The 21425-nt window shown below is 37.7% G+C and overlaps 2 protein-coding genes across 6 annotated transcripts in view; one reads left to right on the top strand and one right to left on the bottom strand.

Annotated features, from left to right (window-relative positions):
• The window catches only part of XCL1 (X-C motif chemokine ligand 1), a 216947-nt gene that overhangs the window by 38926 nt on the left and 156596 nt on the right, over positions 1-21425 (bottom strand). The gene's annotated exons all lie outside the window — the stretch shown is intronic.
• Positions 457-3612, top strand: LOC102132814 (lymphotactin). The gene is made up of 3 exons (XM_005539918.5): positions 457-552; positions 2322-2436; positions 3311-3612. The coding sequence occupies exons 1-3, from the start codon at positions 492-494 to the stop codon at positions 3477-3479; spliced, it is 345 nt and encodes a 114-aa protein (XP_005539975.2). The 5' UTR covers positions 457-491; the 3' UTR covers positions 3480-3612.

The raw sequence follows: 21425 nt of genomic DNA, 5'->3' as shown, positions 1-21425 counted from the left end.
AGAGTCAAAGGCTGGCACCAGGGACTCATGATCCATGGCTGTGGAAGCCTCATGTCACACTGGATGTCACATGAGGTGGGATGGAACACAGTGACCACTCCACCTCATTTCCTTTACAGTTTCCGTGCTGGGCCATGGCAGTGAACAGCCTTCAGGCATGTCTACAGCGGAAGATCTGAATTCAGGCTGGTGGCAAGAGACAACACAACCACGTTTTCTTTTATGCATAGATTAGGTTTCATTGACACATTAACCACAGATAAAGGGGTAAAGACCACAAGGCATTAGGTTAGTATGAACAGGGAAAAGGGACTTTTTTTTTAAGAAAAAAAAAAAAAGCATCAGTATTGCAAAGACTTTCCATGATCCCACACCCACCTAGAAAGCCCCCTCTCACCACAGGAAGTGCGCTGACCATTGGAGGCATAAAAGAGGTCCTCAAAGAGCCTGATCCTCACTCTCTCCCTGCACAGCTCAGCAGGACCTCAGCCATGAGACTTCTCACCCTGGCCCTCCTTGGCATCTGCTGTCTCACTGCATACATTGTGGAAGGTAAGTCGAGAAGCTGTCTGTGAGATAAAGAACAGGGAGGCAAGGCAGGTGGGCACACATTTTGGGTTTGACTCAGGTTTTAACTGGAGTAAACTGCTTTCCCCAGGCGAGCCTTAAACTTCCCATGTGCAAAAAAGGAATGATGATTTTGACTGTAGGGGGCTTCATAAACTCCCAGAACAGGGAGAATTTGGTTAGTATCTGGGCTCCTACTTTTCCTAATTGGGTAATTTTGGGCACATTTCTTAACCACTCAGGGCCTATGCTTATTTATGTATAAATTGAATAGAATAACAGACATGATCACTTGATATTAAGATTAAATAAATATTATGGTTTATTTATTTAATAACATCAGATTTCCTTAGAAACAGTAATTTTTTGATTAATGTTAGCTATGGATTAGAGGCAATGATTATAAATGCATTTGTAGCTTTTGCCCATTTAATATATTGTTTGATAAATTATCAAAATCTTTGAGAGTTCAGTTACAATGTGGGGATTCACCAGAGAATGTATATTCTGGAGCAAATCAGTGTTTTCAATACCAAACCTGTGTGAAGGTGACAGTGTGCTTCCTGTGGACTGGATGTCCCAGTCTTGCCTTCCTTCCCCTTGATAATGCAATAAGGGACCCCTTTTAGGACACAGCACAGGCAGAAAGATAACCGGCTTGATGGGGTTCACACCAGGTGCAATCACTACCAGCTGAGGCTTCTTGTTTTCCAGCAAGGTGGTGATGGTGTTAACCCCTGCTCAAAGAAAGGGTGATTTCCTATGGGGACACCACCTTTGCCAGCAGGTTTCTTCTCAGCCTGGGCCAACAGTCTCTGCTTCTTCTCTTGCTTTGTCTCTGGTCAGTACTTGTGAATCAGCTTAAGTGGCTGAGTAGCTGTTTGGGGGTCTAAGGCCTGGGAGAGCTGGTTAATGGCAGAAGGTACTTTCAGCTGCTTATAGAGGATAGCTCTTTGCAGATGGAAGCAGATATAGTGGGGCCATTTCACAAAGCAGGTGAGGTCCCTTTTGGGCTGGATATCCTGCCCAATGCCTGCCTAAGAAAACTCTTAGGCCTTTTCTCACACAGAGGTTTCATCACTTTCTTAGCCTCCAGCTTCCTCACGACAGCAGGGAGTGGGGCCACATTCTTTCCTTTGGCCTTCCTTCTTTTCAGCATCTTGGCGGCTGACAGGGAGAGACATTTTACCACTTAAAAATGAGAACACCTTCATTTACTCAGTCAAAAACATGCTTCCTTCCCCCACTGAATGTTGCCTTGCATAGAGTACTCTTCACGCGTTACTCTGTAATCTCACTCTAACACGTTGCACTATTTGACATGATCTTTTCTGTTTACCTGTCTGTGGCCTGGCTCCCTCAGTAGAAGATATGCTCCAAGAAAACGGGGATAAAGTCTGTCTTAACAAAACATGTGGGACACAACAGGCACTGTTGTATAAATGAATGAATGAGTGTCACTGGGGCATTAACTAGCTGTCCCAAATGTCTAAGTGAAAATATACACAGAAATGGAATAACATCTTGTTATTCTCTCTCAGCGTGAAATTCCTGAAACAATTCTATTGATTGAGTCAAATATTTACTAAGAATCTGTGATGGGCAAGAGATTCAGGATGCCTATTGGTCATCTCCTCCCCCAAAAACAAATGGCCTTATATTCTCACAACATTCTCAGAGTAATTTAACAGATTATTGTTCCTATGATCTTGATAATTGCTTTATTTTTAATTGTCTGGGTTTTTTCTCACCAGGTGTAGGGAGTGAAGTCTCAGATAAGAGTACCTGTGTGAGCCTCACTACCCAGCGACTGCCAGTCAACAGAATCAAGACCTACACCATCAAGGAAGGCTCCTTGAAAGCAGTAATGTGAGTTTGCCTCCTCAGAAGTTGGGCTGGGTGGATATCTAGAGGTATGGAAATACAGTATACAGAAATGCTGCCTTCCTCAGGAAAAGTAGGTCAACATGGAGGAACACCTCAACTTAACTGATAACCACTTTATTTTTCCTTATCAATCATGTCTTTATGCAGTCCAACCAAATGGCAATTATTGCAAAAATTTGGCTGCCAAATAAAGAATAGAAGTCCTCCTCTATTTAGCTTAGTGGAAGAGTCTGTTGAATACTGTGCATAGCTCTGAGGTCTAGGTTTAGAGATGGCTGGCCCATGTCAGGGTTTCCCTGCAAGCCTCACTGGAGTTGGGGGTTCTTAGGATTGAGTTAGGCAGAGTCCCTTGCTTTATCAGTTGCCATATTTCAACGAAATGAGTCAATGCACAACCTACATGGTCCCTTTCTTCTACCAGAATCTCATTTTTAGAAGTAATAACTCTTCTCAACACATAATTGCAATCTTTACTCTAAAACATGAAAATGTAAAAATCACCTTTTATTAAAAAAATAAGATGAGTATTTTTACATTTGAAAAGGAAGAGGGTATGTAATAATGGAACTAGATGGCCTCAAATGTCTTTTTGTTACAACATTTGGTGACATGGATGAGAAAAGGAACCTGTGAATTGTGGTGAACAAAAGGGCTGGATACTACTTGCAGATATTTCTCCTTTATGTTAAAATAGATGACAGAAGACGGGTGCCCATTTTTGATCTCATGGCTCTGAAAGACTATTTCTTGCAGTAATTTCTGCACAAGATCTCTTCAAGTCTGCTCTGATCTTAACTCTTGACCCCAAGGCTTTGAGAATGTGGCTAAATTCGTCTGTGTTTTCCTTGCATTATAGTTTTATTACCAAACGTGGCCTAAAAGTCTGTGCTGATCCACAAGCCAGGTGGGTGAAAGACGTGGTCAAGAGCATGGACAGGAAATCCAACACCAGAAATAACATGATCCAGACCAAGCCAACAGGAACCCAGCAATCGACCAATACAGCTGTGACCCTGACTGGGTAGTAGCCTCTGGCACCCTGTCCCTCTCCAGCCAGCAAGCTCATTTCACTTCACACACGCATGGACTGAGTTTATACTCACCTTTTATGAAAGTATTGCATGAATAAAGTTATTCCTTTGTATTTTTACTTTTAAATGTCTTCTGTATTCACTTATATGTTCTAATTAATAAATTATTTATTATTAAGAATAGTTCCTTAGTCTATTCATTGTATGTAGGGAAAGGTAGTATATCATTTGTGTTTGATTTATGTCCTACTTGTACCTCTCTTTGATGGTAACCATAATGGAAGAGATTCTGGCTAGTGTTTATCAGAGGTGAAAGCTGTAACAATCACTCTTAGAGTCCAGCTTATAATGGTTCTTTACACATGAGTCACAAGTTACAGCTGTGACATGACAACAATTCAAGATCTATTTCAACTTGTATCTATAATAAAATTCTATTTATACAATAAGGGAGAAAATAATCCAGTCTGCATAAACGTCTTCTTTTGAGAAATGTCTGTTCATAACCTTTGCCCACTTTTTGATGGTGTTGATTTTTTCTTCTAAATTTGTTTAAGTTCTTTGTAGATTCTGGATATTAGTCCTTTGTCAGATGGGTAGATTGTAAAAATTTTCTCCCATTCTGTAGGTTGCTTGTTCACTCTGATGGTAGTTTCTTTTGCTGTGCAGAAGCTCTTTAGTTTAATTAGATCCCATTTGTCTATTTTGGCTTTTGTTGCCATTGCTTTTGGTGTTTTAGTCATGAAGTCCTTGCCCATGCCTATGTCCTGAATGGTATTGCCTAGGTTTTCTTCTAGGGTTTTTATGGTTTTAGGTCTAACATTTCAGTCTTTAATCCATCTTGAATTAATTTTCGTATAAGGTGTAGGGAAGGGATCCAGTTTCAGCTTTCTACATATGGCCAGCCAGTTTTCCCAGCACCATTTATTAAATAGGGAATCCTTTCCCCATTTCTTGTTATTGTCAGGTTTGCCAAAGATCAGATGGTTGTAGATGTGTGGCATTATTACTCAGGGCTCTGTTCTGTTCCATTGGTCTATATCTCTGTTTTGGTACCAGTACCATGCTGTTTTGGTTACTGTAGCCTTGTAATATAGTTTGAAGTCAGGTAGCAAGATGCTTCCAGCTTTGTTCTTTTGGCTTAGGATTCTCTTGGCAATGCAAGCTCCTTTTTGGTTCCATATGAAGTTTAAAGTAGTTTTTTGGACCAATATCCCTGATGAATATCGATGAAAAAATCCTCAATAAAATACTGGCAAATCGAATCCAGCAGCACATTAAAAAGTTTATCCACCACGATCAAGTTGGCTTAATCCCTGGGATGCACGGCTGGTTCAACATATGCAAATCAGTAAACATAATCTGTCATATAAACAGAACCAAAGACAAAAACTACATGATTATCTCAATAGATGCAGAAAAGACCTTTGAAAAAATTCAACATCCCTTCATGCTAAAAACTCTTAATAAACTAGGTATTGATGGGACATAGCTCAAAATACTGAGAGCTATTTATAACAAACCCACAGTCGATATCATACTGAATGGGCAAAAACTGGAAGCATTCCCTTTGAAAACCGGCACAAGACAGGGATACCCTCTCTCAGCACTCCTATTCAACATAGTGTCGGAAGTTCTGGCCAGGGCAATCAGGTAAAAGAAAGAAATAAAAGGTATTCAATTAGGAGAAGAGGAAGTCAAATTGTCCCTGTTTGCAGATGACATGATTGTATATTTAGAAAACCCCATTGTCTCAGCCCAAAATCTCCTTAAGCTGATAAGCAACTTCAGCAAAGTCTAAGGATACAAAACCAATGTGCAAAAATCACAAGCATTCCTCTACACCAATAATAGACAAACAGAAAGCCAAATCATGAGTGAACTCCCATTCACAATTGCTTCAAAGAGAATAAAACACCTAGGAATCCAACTTACAAGGGATGTCAAGGGCCTCTTTAAGGAGAATTACAAATCACTGCTCAATGAAATAAAAGAGGACACAAACAAATGGAAGAACATTCCATGCTCATGGATAGGAAGAATCAATATCGTGAAAATGGCCATGCTGCCCAAGGTAATTTATAGATTCGATGCCATCCCCATCAAGCTACCAATTACTTTCTTCACAGAATTGGAAAAAAACTACTTTAAAGTTCATGTGGAACCAAAAAGAGCCCGCATTGCCAAGAAAATCCTAAGCCAAAAGAACAACGCTAAATGCTCCAATTAAAAGATACAGACTGGCAAATTGGTTAAAGAGTCAAGACTTATCAGTGTGCTGTATTCAGGAGACTCATCTCATGTACAGAGACACACATAGGCTCAAAATAAAGGCATGAAGGAAGATCTACCAAGCAAATGGAAAACAAAAAAACCAGGGGTTGCAATCCTAGTCTCTGATAAAACAGATTTTAAACCAACAAAGGTCAAAAGAGACCAAGAAGGCCATCACATAATGGTAAAGGGATCAATTCAACAAGAAGAGCTAACTATCCTAAATATATATGCACCCAATACAGGAGCACCCAGATTCATAAAGCAAGTCCTTAGAGACCTACAAAGAGACTTAGACTCCCACGCAGTAATAATGGGAGACTTTAACACCCGACTGTCAACATTAGACAGATCCACGAGACAGAAAGTTAACAAGGATATCCAGGAATTGAACTCATCTCTGCACCAAGCAGACCCAATAGACATCTATAGAACTCTCCACCCCAAATCAACAGAATATACATTCTTCTCAGCACCACATCACACTTATTCCAAAATTGACCACATAGTTGGAAGTAAAGCACTCCTCAGCAAATGTAAAAGAACAGAAATTATAACAGTCTCTCAGACCATAGTGCAATCAAACTAGAACTCAGGATTAAGAAACTCACTCAAAACCGCTCAACTACATGGAAACTGAACAACTTGCTCCTGAATGACTACTGGGTACATAACAAAATGAAGGCAGAAATAAAGATGTTCTTTGAAACCAATGAGAACAAAGATACAACATACCAGAATCTCTGGGACACATGTAAAGCAGTGTGTAGAGGGATATTTATAGCACTAAATGCCCACAAGAGAAAGCAGGAAAGATCTAAAATTGACAACCTAACATCACAATTAAAAGAACTAGAGAAGCAAGAGTGAACACATTCAAAAGCTAGCAGAAGGTGTTGCTACTAACTGAGGTGGGAAAATGCAGTAGTTGCTGGTTTGAGGGAGAATATTAGGGGCTCTGTTTTGGTCATGTTAAGTTTAGGTGCTTAGTAGACATCTATATGAAAATGTCAAGTAGACAGATAGCTAGGTCAGGAATCCAGAGGACATGTTCAATCTGGAAATAATAATTTTGAAATCATCAGTTTATATGTGGCACTTAAAGCCTTGATAATGGGCAAAGCATGTAGGTAGAGCTGATTAAAAATATAAGAGGTTCAAGGACTGAGCCTGGGATACAGATTGGGAAAATGAGGAGGAATCAGCAAGGAAAATTGGCAAGTAGTCAGAAAGATATGAGGAAACCCAATCCTGTGTGGTATTCTGGAAATCAAGACAGGAGGGTGTTTGCACAAATAGGGTGAGCAACTTTGCCAAATGCTGTAAATAAGTCAGAAATTAGAACTCAAAAATAGTTGGATTTAAAAGCATGGCTGTCACAAAACGATCATAAGAGAAAAAATGTCAGTGGATTGGTAAGAGCAGAAACCTTTGAAGAAGGGTTGAGAAGACCTGGGAGAAGAATTAATGACAACTCTTTAAAGAGAATAATTTTAGACTACAGTTGTCTCATAAGCATCACTATAGAGGCTTGGAGAGAAAAAGAACTACAGCTGAAGTGGAAGTGGAGTCAAGAGAGGGTGTTTTGTTTGTTTATTTTGATTTTTACATGAGAGAAAAAATATCAAGTTTGTACACTAATGGAAATGATTCAGTGGAAAGTTTAACACTTAGTATAATATCCAGTGTATCATACACATATTATATATGATACATATGATACATATAATATATGTATCATATATAATATAGAATATATGTACTGTATATTAGAATATACATGTATATGTATCATATATAATATAGAATAGCATTTATATATTATATATTATATATTTTATATTTTATATATATAATATATACAATATATAAAAATGCTATTCTCTTAATAATATGAATTCATAAATGCATGCCCCTAGAAACTGGTTATGTACTCCTGATTCTTTACATTTTCAATTTCATTATTTCCACTAGAAACTAATGGTATTTGCAATTTGATCTATAGTTAAACTGTTTTCTGGTATGGATAAGAGAAAGAAATAATAAATAATACCTTGTTAGAGCCCATCATAATTACAGATTTTTGATAAAAATGTGATTTCATTAAGAGTTTTATAAACAGCCATTAGACACAAATTACCTGCCCTTAACGTTGTAACAGTTTTTAAAAATAACTGTTGAATTCAAGATTAAAAGGAAACCTCCCCAGGCATAGACTGAGTCTTCCTCTTCTTTCAGCTACTACTGATTAGTATTTGATTTAATCCTGGATGTTTATTCAACGTTCCAGTGGCAGTAAAGTTGATTTCTCGTAAGAGTCTGATATCTGTGGACTCAGATCCCCCCTAATGGGAGTGGCACATCAACTTCTTAGGTAATTCAAGAAGTACCTCCTGCGTTGGCAGTCCCTTTCACTGACTTCAGTATTATTACTTGCTTTTGGTGTTACCTTAAGAATTCCTTCTTAAGGTAAGAGAATGTGTTCAACATTGTGGTTTCCTGCCCAACTGCAGCTTAACTTTATAATAAAACACCCTTCAACCCTTCCTTCCTGTTGCTTCTGCCCTTGCCCCAAGCCAAGAGTAGTGAAAACTCTGCTAAGTAATAACCATAGGATCTCTCTCTTAGCCCCTTGGTCTCTACTTTCACTCTGGATATAATAACTTAGGCCACAAAATCATTCACAATTCCCATTGCAAAGCTTTTTATCTCTTTTCTATTAAAAACTTAATATTGTATCAGCTTCTCTGCTACCAGATGCCTCAATTTTACTCTTTCGTAGCCTGTTGTAGTTTTTTTGTTTGTTTGTTTATTGAGATTAACCTCACACATTTGATTTTTTTTAATAGTTATGCATTTTGAAGAGAACAAGGAATAGCTTTAGACTGCAGTTGCCTCAGAAAGCTTATTTAATGTTTGACAGGGCAAATATTTCTTCTCTGTTTTTTTTATTGACAGGTACAGTCACACACACATGTGTTAGAGCATAACAAGTATAGCTTAAAATTGCTTATAATAGTCACTAACATTTGCTGAGCATTTACTCCATCTCTAGCACTCTGCTAAACATTTGGCACACATTATCTTGTTTGATTCTCCATTTTGCTACTGACAAAACCAAGAATTTGGGAAGGTTAAAGCATTTGTCCAGGTTACACAGCTAATAAACGGTTGATTAGGGATTTGAATACAGCTGATCTGACTCCAGTAGCCACCTACTTAACCACTCAGGAGAGAGTTTGTTTGCGGGACGATGTATAAGGGCAAAACTTGTCCAGCCAAGTCTCAAGGGCAGAGGAGAGAGATCTCTCCTAAAGAAAAAGCCTTGGTAGGAAGGAGTTATAATACACCGGAAGGTTATAATACACTGAAAGTGTAACAGTCCCTTGAAGTTCTATTATTTACCTTAAAATTTGCGATGATTTTGCATTCTGCTTCCTAATATATTTATATTGCTTTAATATAAAAGAAATATTTGGCTCTATTAAAGGATAAAAAAGACGTAAATATTTACGAACCAGATAACAAACATTGTAAGGATGTCAATTTTCCCCAAATCAATCTACTATTCAATGCAATTCCAGTTAAAAATTCCATAGAGTTTTTGGAGAAAACTTTCTGATACAATTTTTAAATTTATATGGCCCAAAGATATTCACAGATAGCTAAAACAAGTTGGGAAAAGAAAAACTGAGAGTAAACATTTCCCCTATCAAATATTAAGACATAAGATAAAGCTCTGATAATAAAAAACACACTAGTGTCAATTTAGAGATTAACAACCAGAACAATAGAAAGCTCAGAATCACGTTTATAAATTATGCATCTATATACACACACATACATATGTGTGTATGTGTGTGTATATATAAACTATGATCAGATAAGAATAAAGTATATTATTCACAATGTGTTGTTGGAAGCTTTTGCTTATTTTGCAGAGAAAAATAAAACAAGTTTCCCACCTCACACCATGTATAAAAATAGGCTTCTGATACATTAAATGCAAGAAGGAAGAAAAGAAGGGAAGGGGAAGGTAGAAAGACAGAAGGAGGGAGGAAAGGAAGGCAGAAGGGGAAAGAAGGAAGGAGGGAAGGCAGGAAGGAAAAAAGGAAGGAAGGAGGGAAGGCAGGAAGGAAAAAAGGAAGGAAGGAGGGAGGAAAGGAAGGAAGAAGGGAATAAAGGGAAAGAAGGAAGACCTAGGAGAGTATCTTTATTACAACTGGATGAGGGAAAGATAACATAACTATGTTCCCAAAGAATAACTCACAAAGAAAAATAATCTGATATATTTTCCTATTTCAAAATTACAGATAAACACAGAGTTGCTGTCTATCTTATTGCCTTATTCACTTTCTTCCTAGTGTTTACCACTTTACGATACTGACTAGTTTACTCATTTGATTTGGGGTCTTGTGCTCATTTAAAGGTATGCTTCAGGAGAGCAGGTACTTTTCCTATTGTGTTTACCACTGTAGACACGGCCCCAGAACTGTGTCTGGCATAATATGTGGGCAATAAACGGGTCCTTTGTACATTGTCTTAAGGATTTTTTAAATATTCCTGAATTTTATAGATCCTACTGCTATCTGGGATTCCCTTTCCTTACCATTTTGCAGGTTCTACTAAAACTTCCTATAACATAACTCCTAAAGGGTATCTACAAGACTGCTTATTAGAGAAATTTCAGTTTCTACCATGCCTGAAACTCTAATTGAATCCCTGTAGGCAATAGTAGGACTGTTATGAAAATGTCTCTTGAATGCATCATGTAGGGTTGATCCTTTTAGAGAGATAATACCTTTAGGATACAACTAAAACCAAAGAATTGAAAATAGAAGAAAGCATATTTCAGCCTAACTCTACAAATTATTTTATCCCATTGCAATTGTCCAGAAAGGAAGCAGGCTGACTTGAGAAGCAGTAAATTATGTATCACTGTTTGGGCAGAGTCTGGAGGACTCTGAAGAAGAAGAGTCCAGAAGAAGAGAGAAAAGGTGAGAAGAAATGCTCTTCAAGGTTCCTTCCATCCTAGAGCTCTAAAATCCTTAACCAGTTTTTTCTTATACCCATCTCCTCTTCACAGGACTCTTCCCTTCCCCCTATTAGGAATATTGAAGCAGCATAATGCCAAAAGCAGTTGTAAACACTATAAATAATCATTACTCTCAACATTTGATGAGTGACACCAAAAATTAAAGGAAGCTTGCACAGTAAAGCAAGCACACTGCAGTGTATTTATTTTGGGCTCTGGAATACAAAGACACATGGTCAGAGACACACATTCATCTTCCATTCTTAGTGCCCCATGCCCGCCCCCACTAAAGGAGAAACTTAAGTGAACATCATGCCAATACTCCACGGTGTGGGCTGAAATTCATAGACAGAAGGGTCAGCACAGAATAAGTTATGCAGCCCCTCGTCCCTTGAAATTCCATGGAGATGCTTGGTCATGCACAACTGAACATATTAAGAGTTTTGCTTTAGTTTTACTCTGTCTACAATAGAGGTCCTACTCCCTGTTGCTCTTCTTTTTTAAAAAATAGGGATCCCATGAGAGTGGCCTTAGAAGTAGGAGGCAAAAGTTCTGAGAATGGGTACCAGATGCTCAGGAGTTGCACTCCCATACTGATAGCACCCAGGGACCTTGTGGGAAGCTGCGGCTGCATCTAGAACTTTTCCACCTGGCAGGAGTCCCCCAACCCCATCCCTCCACTCCCCACCTCCCACCTACCCTCCCAACCCTGGCCCAAGAGCTCATTGCCAGGAATTCCCAAGAGGGTCTCAGGACCCTGTGATAGACAATCCCACTCATCTCCCCACCCTGCTCTCTGCCTCCACACCCCAATCAGCTCTCTGATTACGCTATAGAGCCTAGTGATGCTTACACTATAGAGCTCTCTGGCACTATGTGCACTTGCACATCCCTCACCTTATTTGATCCTCCTAAGAGCCTTGTAAGGGAAAACAGCAGGTATGATTATGTCCACTGTATTCATGAAGAGACTGAGATGCGGAGAGGATAAAGTGACTTGCCTAAGTCATCCAACTATGTGGCAAAGCCAGGACTTGAGGTAGGCCATCAGAACCCACATCTCATGCATTCACCTCCAAAATATATATCTCATCAGGTTGCCAGACAGTGATGCCATCCATGTCAAACAGAGCAACTGTAAAAGGAATGGTTATGCATACCTCATTAGCTCTGGAAAGAAGGGCAGCATGCCATAATTCTCTGAAATCTGAAGAAGTAAGAACACGCTCCCACCAGAGAGCAATTCCCAGCAGAACAGCTCTCCTTGAGATGTGTCACCTTCACACGTAAGCACTGCCTAAGACCAGTTATTGGCCATCTGGGGAAGTAACACACAACAGGTGCAGAGTAAGACTGAGATGATTAGATTACTCCCTCTGCTTTCCCTAGATTACAGAGTAATGACTATATCAGAAAAGGAAGTGATTTTTCTCAATCTTTGCTGGTGGATTACATGTGAAAGTACAATCACAACAACCACAGTTCCTGCACCTAACTCAGAAGTGGGACAGGATATAGAGACATCAGAGAGAAGAGAGAATGACTACTTAAGTGCAGCTCTTCAGAGGTGACACAGGCAAAATATGCCCTGGTTGCCCAATATTCTCCTTGCTTTACAAGGAGAAGATAAGGCTAGCCATCTAGTTTTAGTGGCAGAGCTTGAGATGCCAATGTTTAAATTAGGAAACTGTCTTGATATTACTTGACTTGTATCAATGGCCTGGGGTCTGTACTCATTCTGCCACTAACTGGCTGTGTGGTGATAAATATAGTAAAATCAAAAGAACACTGGATTAGGAGTTAGGAGACTTGGGTGACTGTGACCCCTGGAAAAGTTGATTCTCCTCTCTGGGCACTGATTTCTTCATCTATGAAATGAAGGAGTTAAACATAATGATCTCCAACTTTCCGTTAATTTCTGAAATTCAAAGTCATTTTTGACACATGGAAAATTAGATGGCTAAACATGTTTTCTAAAAAATCCTTTTTGGTCTTAACATTTTAAAGTTTCATAAATATATTTTCTCAGTCGTTTCTTTCTTGGGATAAACGTGTGGTCCCTAGCATTTAAAATGATACCTCTGCAGTAAACATAAACTCTGTGGATTGTACTGAATTAGTAAATTGTTGTGGTCACTAGGGTCACCTACTAGTTTATATGCCACCTTCATGTAAATTATAAAAAGGCATCCCCTCTGGCCAGACAAGCTGGAAAAGTGTGTCTTTCTGTGCAGAAGTAGTCACATAGAGGGCTAAAAGAGCAGTGCTTAGGCTGAATTTCAGCTTCCTCCTGCCTCCTCAGCTGGATACCCTTACACAACGTACAAACTGCTCAACTAAACACAGCAGCCCTAATAGAGTCTAAAATACTGAAGCTTTTGTTTCAAGCCATTCTCATACTTTCCGAGGAAAACGCTGAAAAGATATAACTGGCAGCATTCTATGCTGTCTGAGCTGGGCATAGACTGTGCTGAGGATTGAATGGTCACAAGGCTGATTTTACTATTGATGCCCTAATGGATGAACAGAGCACCATCAATCATCACTCTGGCAAAATGAAAAATCAGAATGCAATCTCCAATGGTCCATGATTAAAACATTAATCTGATTAACCTACAGAAGAAATCAGTTACTCCATATACTAAGCTTCCTTTCAACTAGATTTTAAGCTCCTTGAAACGGTGGTTTCTTGTTCACGTTTATACCCCCAGAATAGACTACAGTGCCAGGCATGAAATAGATGTTCAATTAAACAGTTACTGACTGAACTCACCATATGAAGTTGATTGATTCAGATACCCCAAGAATGGATATTTGTGTCACACAAATGAAACATGATGAAGTTGAAGTAGAATTAGGAAAAGTCAGCCTAGAGCACTGGTTCTCAATCTTTTTAAAAAAAAAATCACCAGGTGATCCTGACACGTGTCTCCCTACTCTGCACCCCTCCTCCACCACTTGAGAACCCTTAAAGGGTTGAGATTTTCTAGACACCAACTCTGAAGGTCCTCCTTGCAGCTTATACAAACCTAAACAGAGTACAGAGGAATGATTCTTCTCAACCTTGAGGGGCAAAGATCCTTGTTAGATTTAACCCCCATCCCTCCACTGCCCACCACTCTGGTTGAGGCCTTTGATGACAACATGTAGAGCAATAAGGCCCTCTGGGGATTTGTATTGTCACCAATGGTTATTTACTAGTTCATGCCATTAGTTGAGGAAAAAGTAATTTGATAATAGTGTCTTTCTTTACATATTTTTTTAAAACACAGAAAATGTTTTCAATTTGAAGAAAAGTACAGAAAATAAAACAGCAAATATCAATGTACTTTCTACTCAGAATTAACAAATGACACTGTGCCTTATTTGCTTCAGATATTTTCTAAAGTAATACAAGATCTACATCCTTTAGGATCTACATCCCCCATCCTATTTCCTGTCCTCCCTGGACAGAGGCAAGCACTATCCAGCAGTTGATGGATGTTTTTATTGTTTGTGTTTTATGTTTTGCTCTTAATGGCATGGTATCAAAATTCTTATTTCCCGTGTCCTCCCAAAACTTGATCTTGCTAGTCTTATGTTTTTGCCAATCTGATAATTGTGAAATAGTATCTCATTGTTTTAACTTGCATTTCTCTGATTACTAGGAAGTTTGAGCATTTTTCATATATTTGGGTTGGCCATTCAAACTTCCTTTTCAGTAAATGGTCCTTTCACATGTTTTGTCCATTTTCCCACTAGGTTGTTAGATTTTTCTTATTGATTTTTAATAATTCTTTAATATTCTGGATACAAATCCATAGATTTTTTTTTTTTTTTTTGAGACAGAGTCTCACTGTATTGCCCAGGCTGGAGTGCAGTGACTTGATCTCGGCTCACTGCAACCTCTGCCTCCTGGGTTCAAGCAATTCTCCTGCCTCAGCCTCCTTAGTAGCTGGGACTACAGGCACGTGCCACCATGCCCAGTTAATTTTTGTATTTTTAGTAGAGACGGGGTTTCACCATGTTGGCCAGGCTGGTCTCAAACTTCTGACTTCAGATGATCCGCCCACCTCGGCCTTTGAAAGTGTTGGGATTACAGGCATGAGCCCGGCCTATTTTCTTAGTTATATGGATATAATGGAGAAGTTTTAAATTGAAGTTTTCAAACTATTTGATGTTTTCCTTTGTCATTTATCATTGTGTAACATAAAAACCATGGTATAACATAAAAGTATTATATTTTGATTGAAAGGTTTTTCATATTTAGCCATTTTATCTGGAATTTTGTTTGAAGTATAGTATGAGGTAAGGATCTATTTTTATATTTTTCAGTATGGAAAGGTAGTTTTCTCTATATGTTTATAACTAATCCAGTATTTTTCAGACTCTATATTTGTAATATATTAATGAGACTTTTTTTAAATTAGTGGATTCTAGCTATCATTTTTTTAAAAACTAAATTATATAGAAAATATTAGACTACATTTCATATAGCAAAAGTAAACTGTTCACAGAACACATACATATGCTTTGGTTGAGTACTGAAACATAAAATAAAATATTTTTTTTCTGTGGGTTTTGATTGAAAATATTTGTAGTACACTAAAAATGTCAATTATTTCTCCCATTTATTTGTTACGCCATTTCTATGATATATCATGGTCTTATATGTGATTAGGTTTGCTTCTGGCCTATCCAATTCTGTGGACTTTATTTAACGTAGCGCTAATATCATGGTATTTTATTTGTATGGCCTATTAACATCTTCTTCATGTTATTCTTCAAACTAGTCTTGATTCTTGACTATCTTTCCATGTGAATTTTAGATACTCTTTGCCTAAATAAAACAAAACTTTTATATTTTGACTAAAGCTGCTTTGAATATATTCATTAGTTTGGGGAGAATAGACATAATATTAAATCTTGGTCTAGCTTTCCTAGATTTGGGTTTATTTTTATATCCTCCAATATTTTCTGTGTGGGTTTTCTTTACGTTTAGGTATACATTTAACAAACACTTATATGTACCAAGCCACTATTCTAAGCACTTCACAATCATTAATTCATTTAAGACTTACAACAATCTTATGAAATATAACTATTATTTTCCCCCATCCTATTGTCATGTTACAAATGAGGAAATTTAAACACAGAGAGTTTAGTTAATTTTCTTAAGGTCACACATCTTGAAAGCGTAACAGTCAGAATTTTAATTCAGGCAACTCGGTCCCAGAGTTCTTGTGCTCATCCAATATGCCATGCCATCTCTCCAAATATTTTGTCAGATTTACTTCTAAGTACCTCATTGCTTTAATGAAAACAATAGCCAAATTGTTCGGGATGTTTATCTCTGTGGTCAATTTTTATAAATATTCTATGAATAAATATTTCTTGTGTGTTGAGTGTAAATTTTAATATATGAGATCGAGGTAATTTGCACTGATATATCTTCTACATGTATTTCTTCACAATGTTTTATCTGTGTGATCTGGGAGAGATGCGTTGAAATTCCTTACTATGATTCTGGATTTGTCAATTTCTCCACACAATGCTTGTGTGTGTGTGCACACACGCATGCACGTGTACACCAATTTTATTAGACGCATGTAAGTTCACAGTTGTTACATGTTTAGGCACTTTTCCCACCACTTTTCATTCAGCAAAATCACTTTGTATATGTTTAATTATTTCTTTCCTCAAATTAAGTTTTGTTTAATAGTCAAAATACAGTGATGTTTTAAAATGTGGGCTTTGAAGACAAATGGTGTGACTTGGATTCCAGCTTGGCACTTCCTAAATACATGACCTTAGCACTAACCACAGTGCCTGGCTCTATAAACTTTGGTTATTGCTAGACTACTACTGCTTTCTAGACTTTTATTTGCTAGGTTACTGGCACATCTTTTCCATTCTTTGTCTTTCAACTTATTTTTATCACTATGTTTACAAAAGCGTGTTTGTAAGTAGCAAATAGCTGAATTTTTAATCTGCTCTTTTAATAGATAGGGTTACTCCATTTATATTGTGATTATTGACAAATTTTTTTACATGAAGAGCTGACAAATTGTGGCCCATGGGAAAAATATAGCCCAGCATGTGTTGTTGTGTATAATAGTTTAGTGAAACATAGCCACTCTCAGCCATCTAGGATGGTTGCTTTTATTCTTCAACCTGTAAAGCTGAATCATTGCAATAAAGATCATATTACCTGCAAAGCCAAAATGATTCATTCTGTGGCCTTTTACAAAAAAAGCTTGCTGACACCAGATTTATACCATCTTACTTTTTCTTTCAGACATGATTTCTTCTATTTTTTCCCCTTGTCCCATATTCATTGGGTGAATCAAGTCGTATTTACTGCCTTAGTTTCCCTCTACTAATTTAAAAGTTATACATTCTATTTCTACTCTTTTAGTGGTCATTTTTACGTTTTAACATGAATATTTTTGCTTTTAAAATTACTTTATTGAGATGTAACATACAATAATTTGCACATAAAGTGTACAATTTGATAGGTTTTGATATACGTGTGTGTGTGTATGTGTATATATATATATATATATATATATATATATATACCCATGAAGTTAAAATCAAGAAAATAAACATATCCATCACTCCCAAAATTTTCCTCATGTATAACCCTTCTTCTCTTCCTTCCCTGCCCCCACGTCCCCAAACTATAAATGATTTGCTTTCTGCAAGTATAGATTAGTTTGCATTTCCTAGAGTTTATTATAAATTAACTCATACATTATACACTCTTGTTTCTAACTTTTTTCACTCTATTTGTCTTTTTTTTTTTTTGGTTTTTTGTTTTTGTTTTTTTGAGACGGAATCTCGCTCTGTCGCCCAGACTGGAGTGGAGTGCAGTGGCGTGATCTCTGCTCACTACAAGCTCCGCCTCCCAGGTTCACTCCATTCTCCTGCCTCAGCCTCCCGAGTAGCTGGGACTACAGGCACCCACCACCATGCCGGAATATTTATTTATTTATTTATTTATTTATTTATTTATTTATTTTGCGTTTTTAGTAAAGACGAGGTTTCACCGTGTTAGCCAGGATGGTCTCGATTTCCTGACCTCATGATCTGCCTGCCTTGGCCTCCCAAAGTGCTGGGATTACAGGCATGAGCCACCATGCCCGGCCCACTCGATATTATTATAAGCATGGAATTGTTTCATGTATTCGTAGTTCACTTCTTTTTTTTTAATTTTAGTATGTACTGCCATAAAAAATAAGGACATTTTCACCCAACCACAATACTATTGTTATGCATGACAAAATTAATAGTAATTTCTTAACATTATTGAATGCAAAAATCTTTGTTCAAATTCCCTTATTAGTAATCAAAATGTTTCTGCAGCTTATTTTCCTTTTTTTTTTTTTTTTTTCACTTTTTAAATTTTACTTTAAGTTCTGGGATACATGTGCTGTAAGTGTAGGTTTGTTACATAGCATACATGTGCCATGGTGGTTTGCTGTACCTATCAACACGTAATCTAGGTTTAAGTTATGCATGCACTAGGTATTTGTCCTAATGCCCTCCCTCTCCTTTACCCCCATCTCCCAACAGGTCCTGGTGTGTGATGTTCCTCTCCCTGTGTCCATGTTTTCTCATTGTTAGTTTATTTCTTTTTATTGCTTAGTAATATTTTGTTGTATGGATAAACCGCAATTATTTAACCACTCATCTGTTGATGGAAATCTGTGTATCTTCCACTTCGAGACTATTATAAATAAATCTGCTGTAAATATACAGGTATTGATATCAATATATTTTCTTTTTCTCTTGGGCAAAATCCTAGAAGTGGAATCACTGAATTATATTGTGGGTGCATGTTTAACTTTTTAAAAATTGTTGAACTGTTTTCCAAAGTAGTTGTACCATTTATATTACCACCATCAGTGTGTTGGAGTTCCACTTTTTCTACATTCCTGTCAAGACTTGATGTGGTCAGACTTTTTAATTTCAGCCACTTTAATAGGTGGGTAGTGATAGTTCATTGTGGTATCAATTTGCATTTTCTTAATAGCTAATGATCACACCCCTTTTCATGTGCTTATATTTGTCATCCTTATATCTTCCTTAGTGAAGTAGCTGTTTAAATCTTTTACCCATTGAGGGAGAGAGAGACTTGCTTTGTTTGTTTTATTCAACATGCATATTGGCTTAAGAAAATCTACGTATTAGTGAATCCTCTCCTCTATAGTCCTCCTTGCTAAGACAAGAATTTTAGAACTTTTACTTCTAGTCTTAAACATTCCATCTTCTGTGCCATTACGGTATAATATTTTAGTTCTACCTAGTTTTTAACCATTTGTCTTAAAAATAATTAATCCCTTTTATACATCTATACTTAATTTAGATGTATAAAACCAGCACAACACCAGTTTTTTAGCCTCAGTTGTTCCTGACATCCCAATCCTTCCTTCTGGTTTTTGTTTTTTTTTTTTTTTTCTCCAGGAGTAATATTTCTTAGTTCTTTCACTGAAATAACTAAGAAATTAAGTTTTTGTATCTCTGAAAATGTTACTATTTGCCTCACATTGGTATGCTTATGTAACAGTGTAACTTTGGGTTGACATAGACATTTATTCTCATTTTGAAGATATCTTTTTATAATATTGATATAGTTTGGATGTTTGTCCCTGCCCAAATCTCATGTTGAACTGTAATCTCCAATGCTAAAGGTGGGCCTGGTGGGAGATGTTTGGATCGTGGGGGCAGATCCCTCATGGCTTGGTGCTGTCTTCAGGATAGTGAATTCTGGTGAGATCTCGTTGTTTAAATGTGTGTGGCACCTCTTCCCACAAACACTCTCTCACAAATTCTCTCTCTTTCTCTCTTTCTCTCTCTCTCTCTCTCCATTCTTGCTACATTATGTGCCTGTTCCCCCTTTGCCTTCTGCCATGATTGGAAGCTCCCTGAGGGCACCTCCCCACAGAAGCAGATGCCACTGTGCTTCCTGAACAGACTGCCAATTAGATCTCTTTTCTTATAAATTTCCCAGCCTCAGTTATTTCTTTATAGCACTGCAAGAATACAGATATCAACTGGTTGTTTATTTTATTTTTTTTTTTTTTTGGTTTTTTTGAGACGGAGTCTCGTTCTGTCGCCCAGGCTGGAGTGCAGTGGCATGATCTCGGCTCACCACAAGCTCCGCCTCCTGGGTTCACACCATTCTCTTGCCTCAGCCTCCCGAGTAGCTGGGACTACAGGCGCCCACCACCACGCCTGGCTAATTTTATTTTGTCTTTTTTAGTAGAGACGGGGTTTCACTGTGTTAGCCAAGATGGTCTCGATCTCCTGACCTCATGATCCACCCACCTGGGCCTCCCAAAGTGCTGGGATTACAGGCGTGAGCCACCGTGCCTGGCCTATTGTTTTCATAAAAAATTGTTGCTTGTGAAATTTTTTGTTATTTTCTAAAAAATGTATCTTTTCTTTCTAGTAGCTTTTAAGCATTTTCCCTCTGTCTTTGATGTTTTCCACATCTACTACAATATGTCTGGGTGTAGAAATTTTTAAATTCATTCTGCTTGGAACTGAATGCATTTCTTCAATCTGAAAACTCATCTCTCATGAGTTTTGTTAAATTCTCAGCCATCATCACTGATACTTCTTCTCCTTTATTGCATCTAGTCTCTCTGTCTGGAGCTCCTATTAGAAATATGTTGGACCTTCTCATTCTATCTTCCATCTTTCTTAACTTCTCTTCTACATTTTCCACATTTTCCTTCCCTGTTTTGTATTCTAACTAATTTCTTCAGAGCTTAATTCCTATTTGCTTATTTTCTTTTCAAATATGTCTAGTTAATGTTTAATCTGTCTGTTGAGGTTTCTTTAAATTATTATTCTCAATTTGTTTGTTTAGCTCTTTCTAAATTTTTTCCTTATATCCTTTACTTCATTTATTTTATTTTATTTTTATTTATTTATTTATTTATTTATTTGGAGATAGGGTCTTGCTCTGCCATTCAGGCTGGAGCACATTGGTGCAATCTTGGCTCACTGCAACCTCCACCTCCCAGGCTCAAGTGATTTTCCTGCTTCAGCCTTCTGAGTAGCTGGGACTACAGGGGCACACCACCATGCCCAGCTAATGTTTTGTATTTTTAGTAGAGACAGGGTTTCATCATGTTGGACAGGCTGGTCTCAAACTCCTGACCTCAGGTGATCTGCCCGCCTCGACCTCCCAAAGTGCTGGGATTACAGGGATGAGCTACTGCGCCCAGCCCATTTACTTTAGTATTTTAACTATTGTTATTTTAAAAATAACTCCCTGGAGACTTCTCTATTTTCTATGTTCTGTATTTCCTCACGTTTTGTTTTCTCATTTACTGTGTTTGTCATCTGTTCCTCCCTCTCTCTCTCCCTCTCTCTCTCACTGTTTCTCTCTCCCTGTTGGTCATGGGGTTCTATCTATATTGTGTAATTCATGTAAATAAGTGAACTTTCTGATATACACTTTCTTCTGAAGGAGTGCCCTCCTGGTGAAGAGGTCCTCATGGAACAGTGTCACATTGGCCTTTGCTGGTATCCCACTAGTTTCACTATTTTTTGATTTGTAGAGATTTTGTTGTTGTTGCTACTCTTGGTTTCTTTGCTTATAGTTTCAACACCATACAGGTAGTATAAATTAGGGT

The sequence above is a fragment of the Macaca fascicularis genome, chromosome 1, assembly GCF_037993035.2.
Source record: "Macaca fascicularis isolate 582-1 chromosome 1, T2T-MFA8v1.1".
Taxonomy (NCBI): Eukaryota; Metazoa; Chordata; class Mammalia; order Primates; family Cercopithecidae; genus Macaca; species Macaca fascicularis.
The sequence above is the reverse complement of the archived record's forward strand: the minus strand, read 5'-3'. Positions and strand labels throughout refer to the sequence as shown.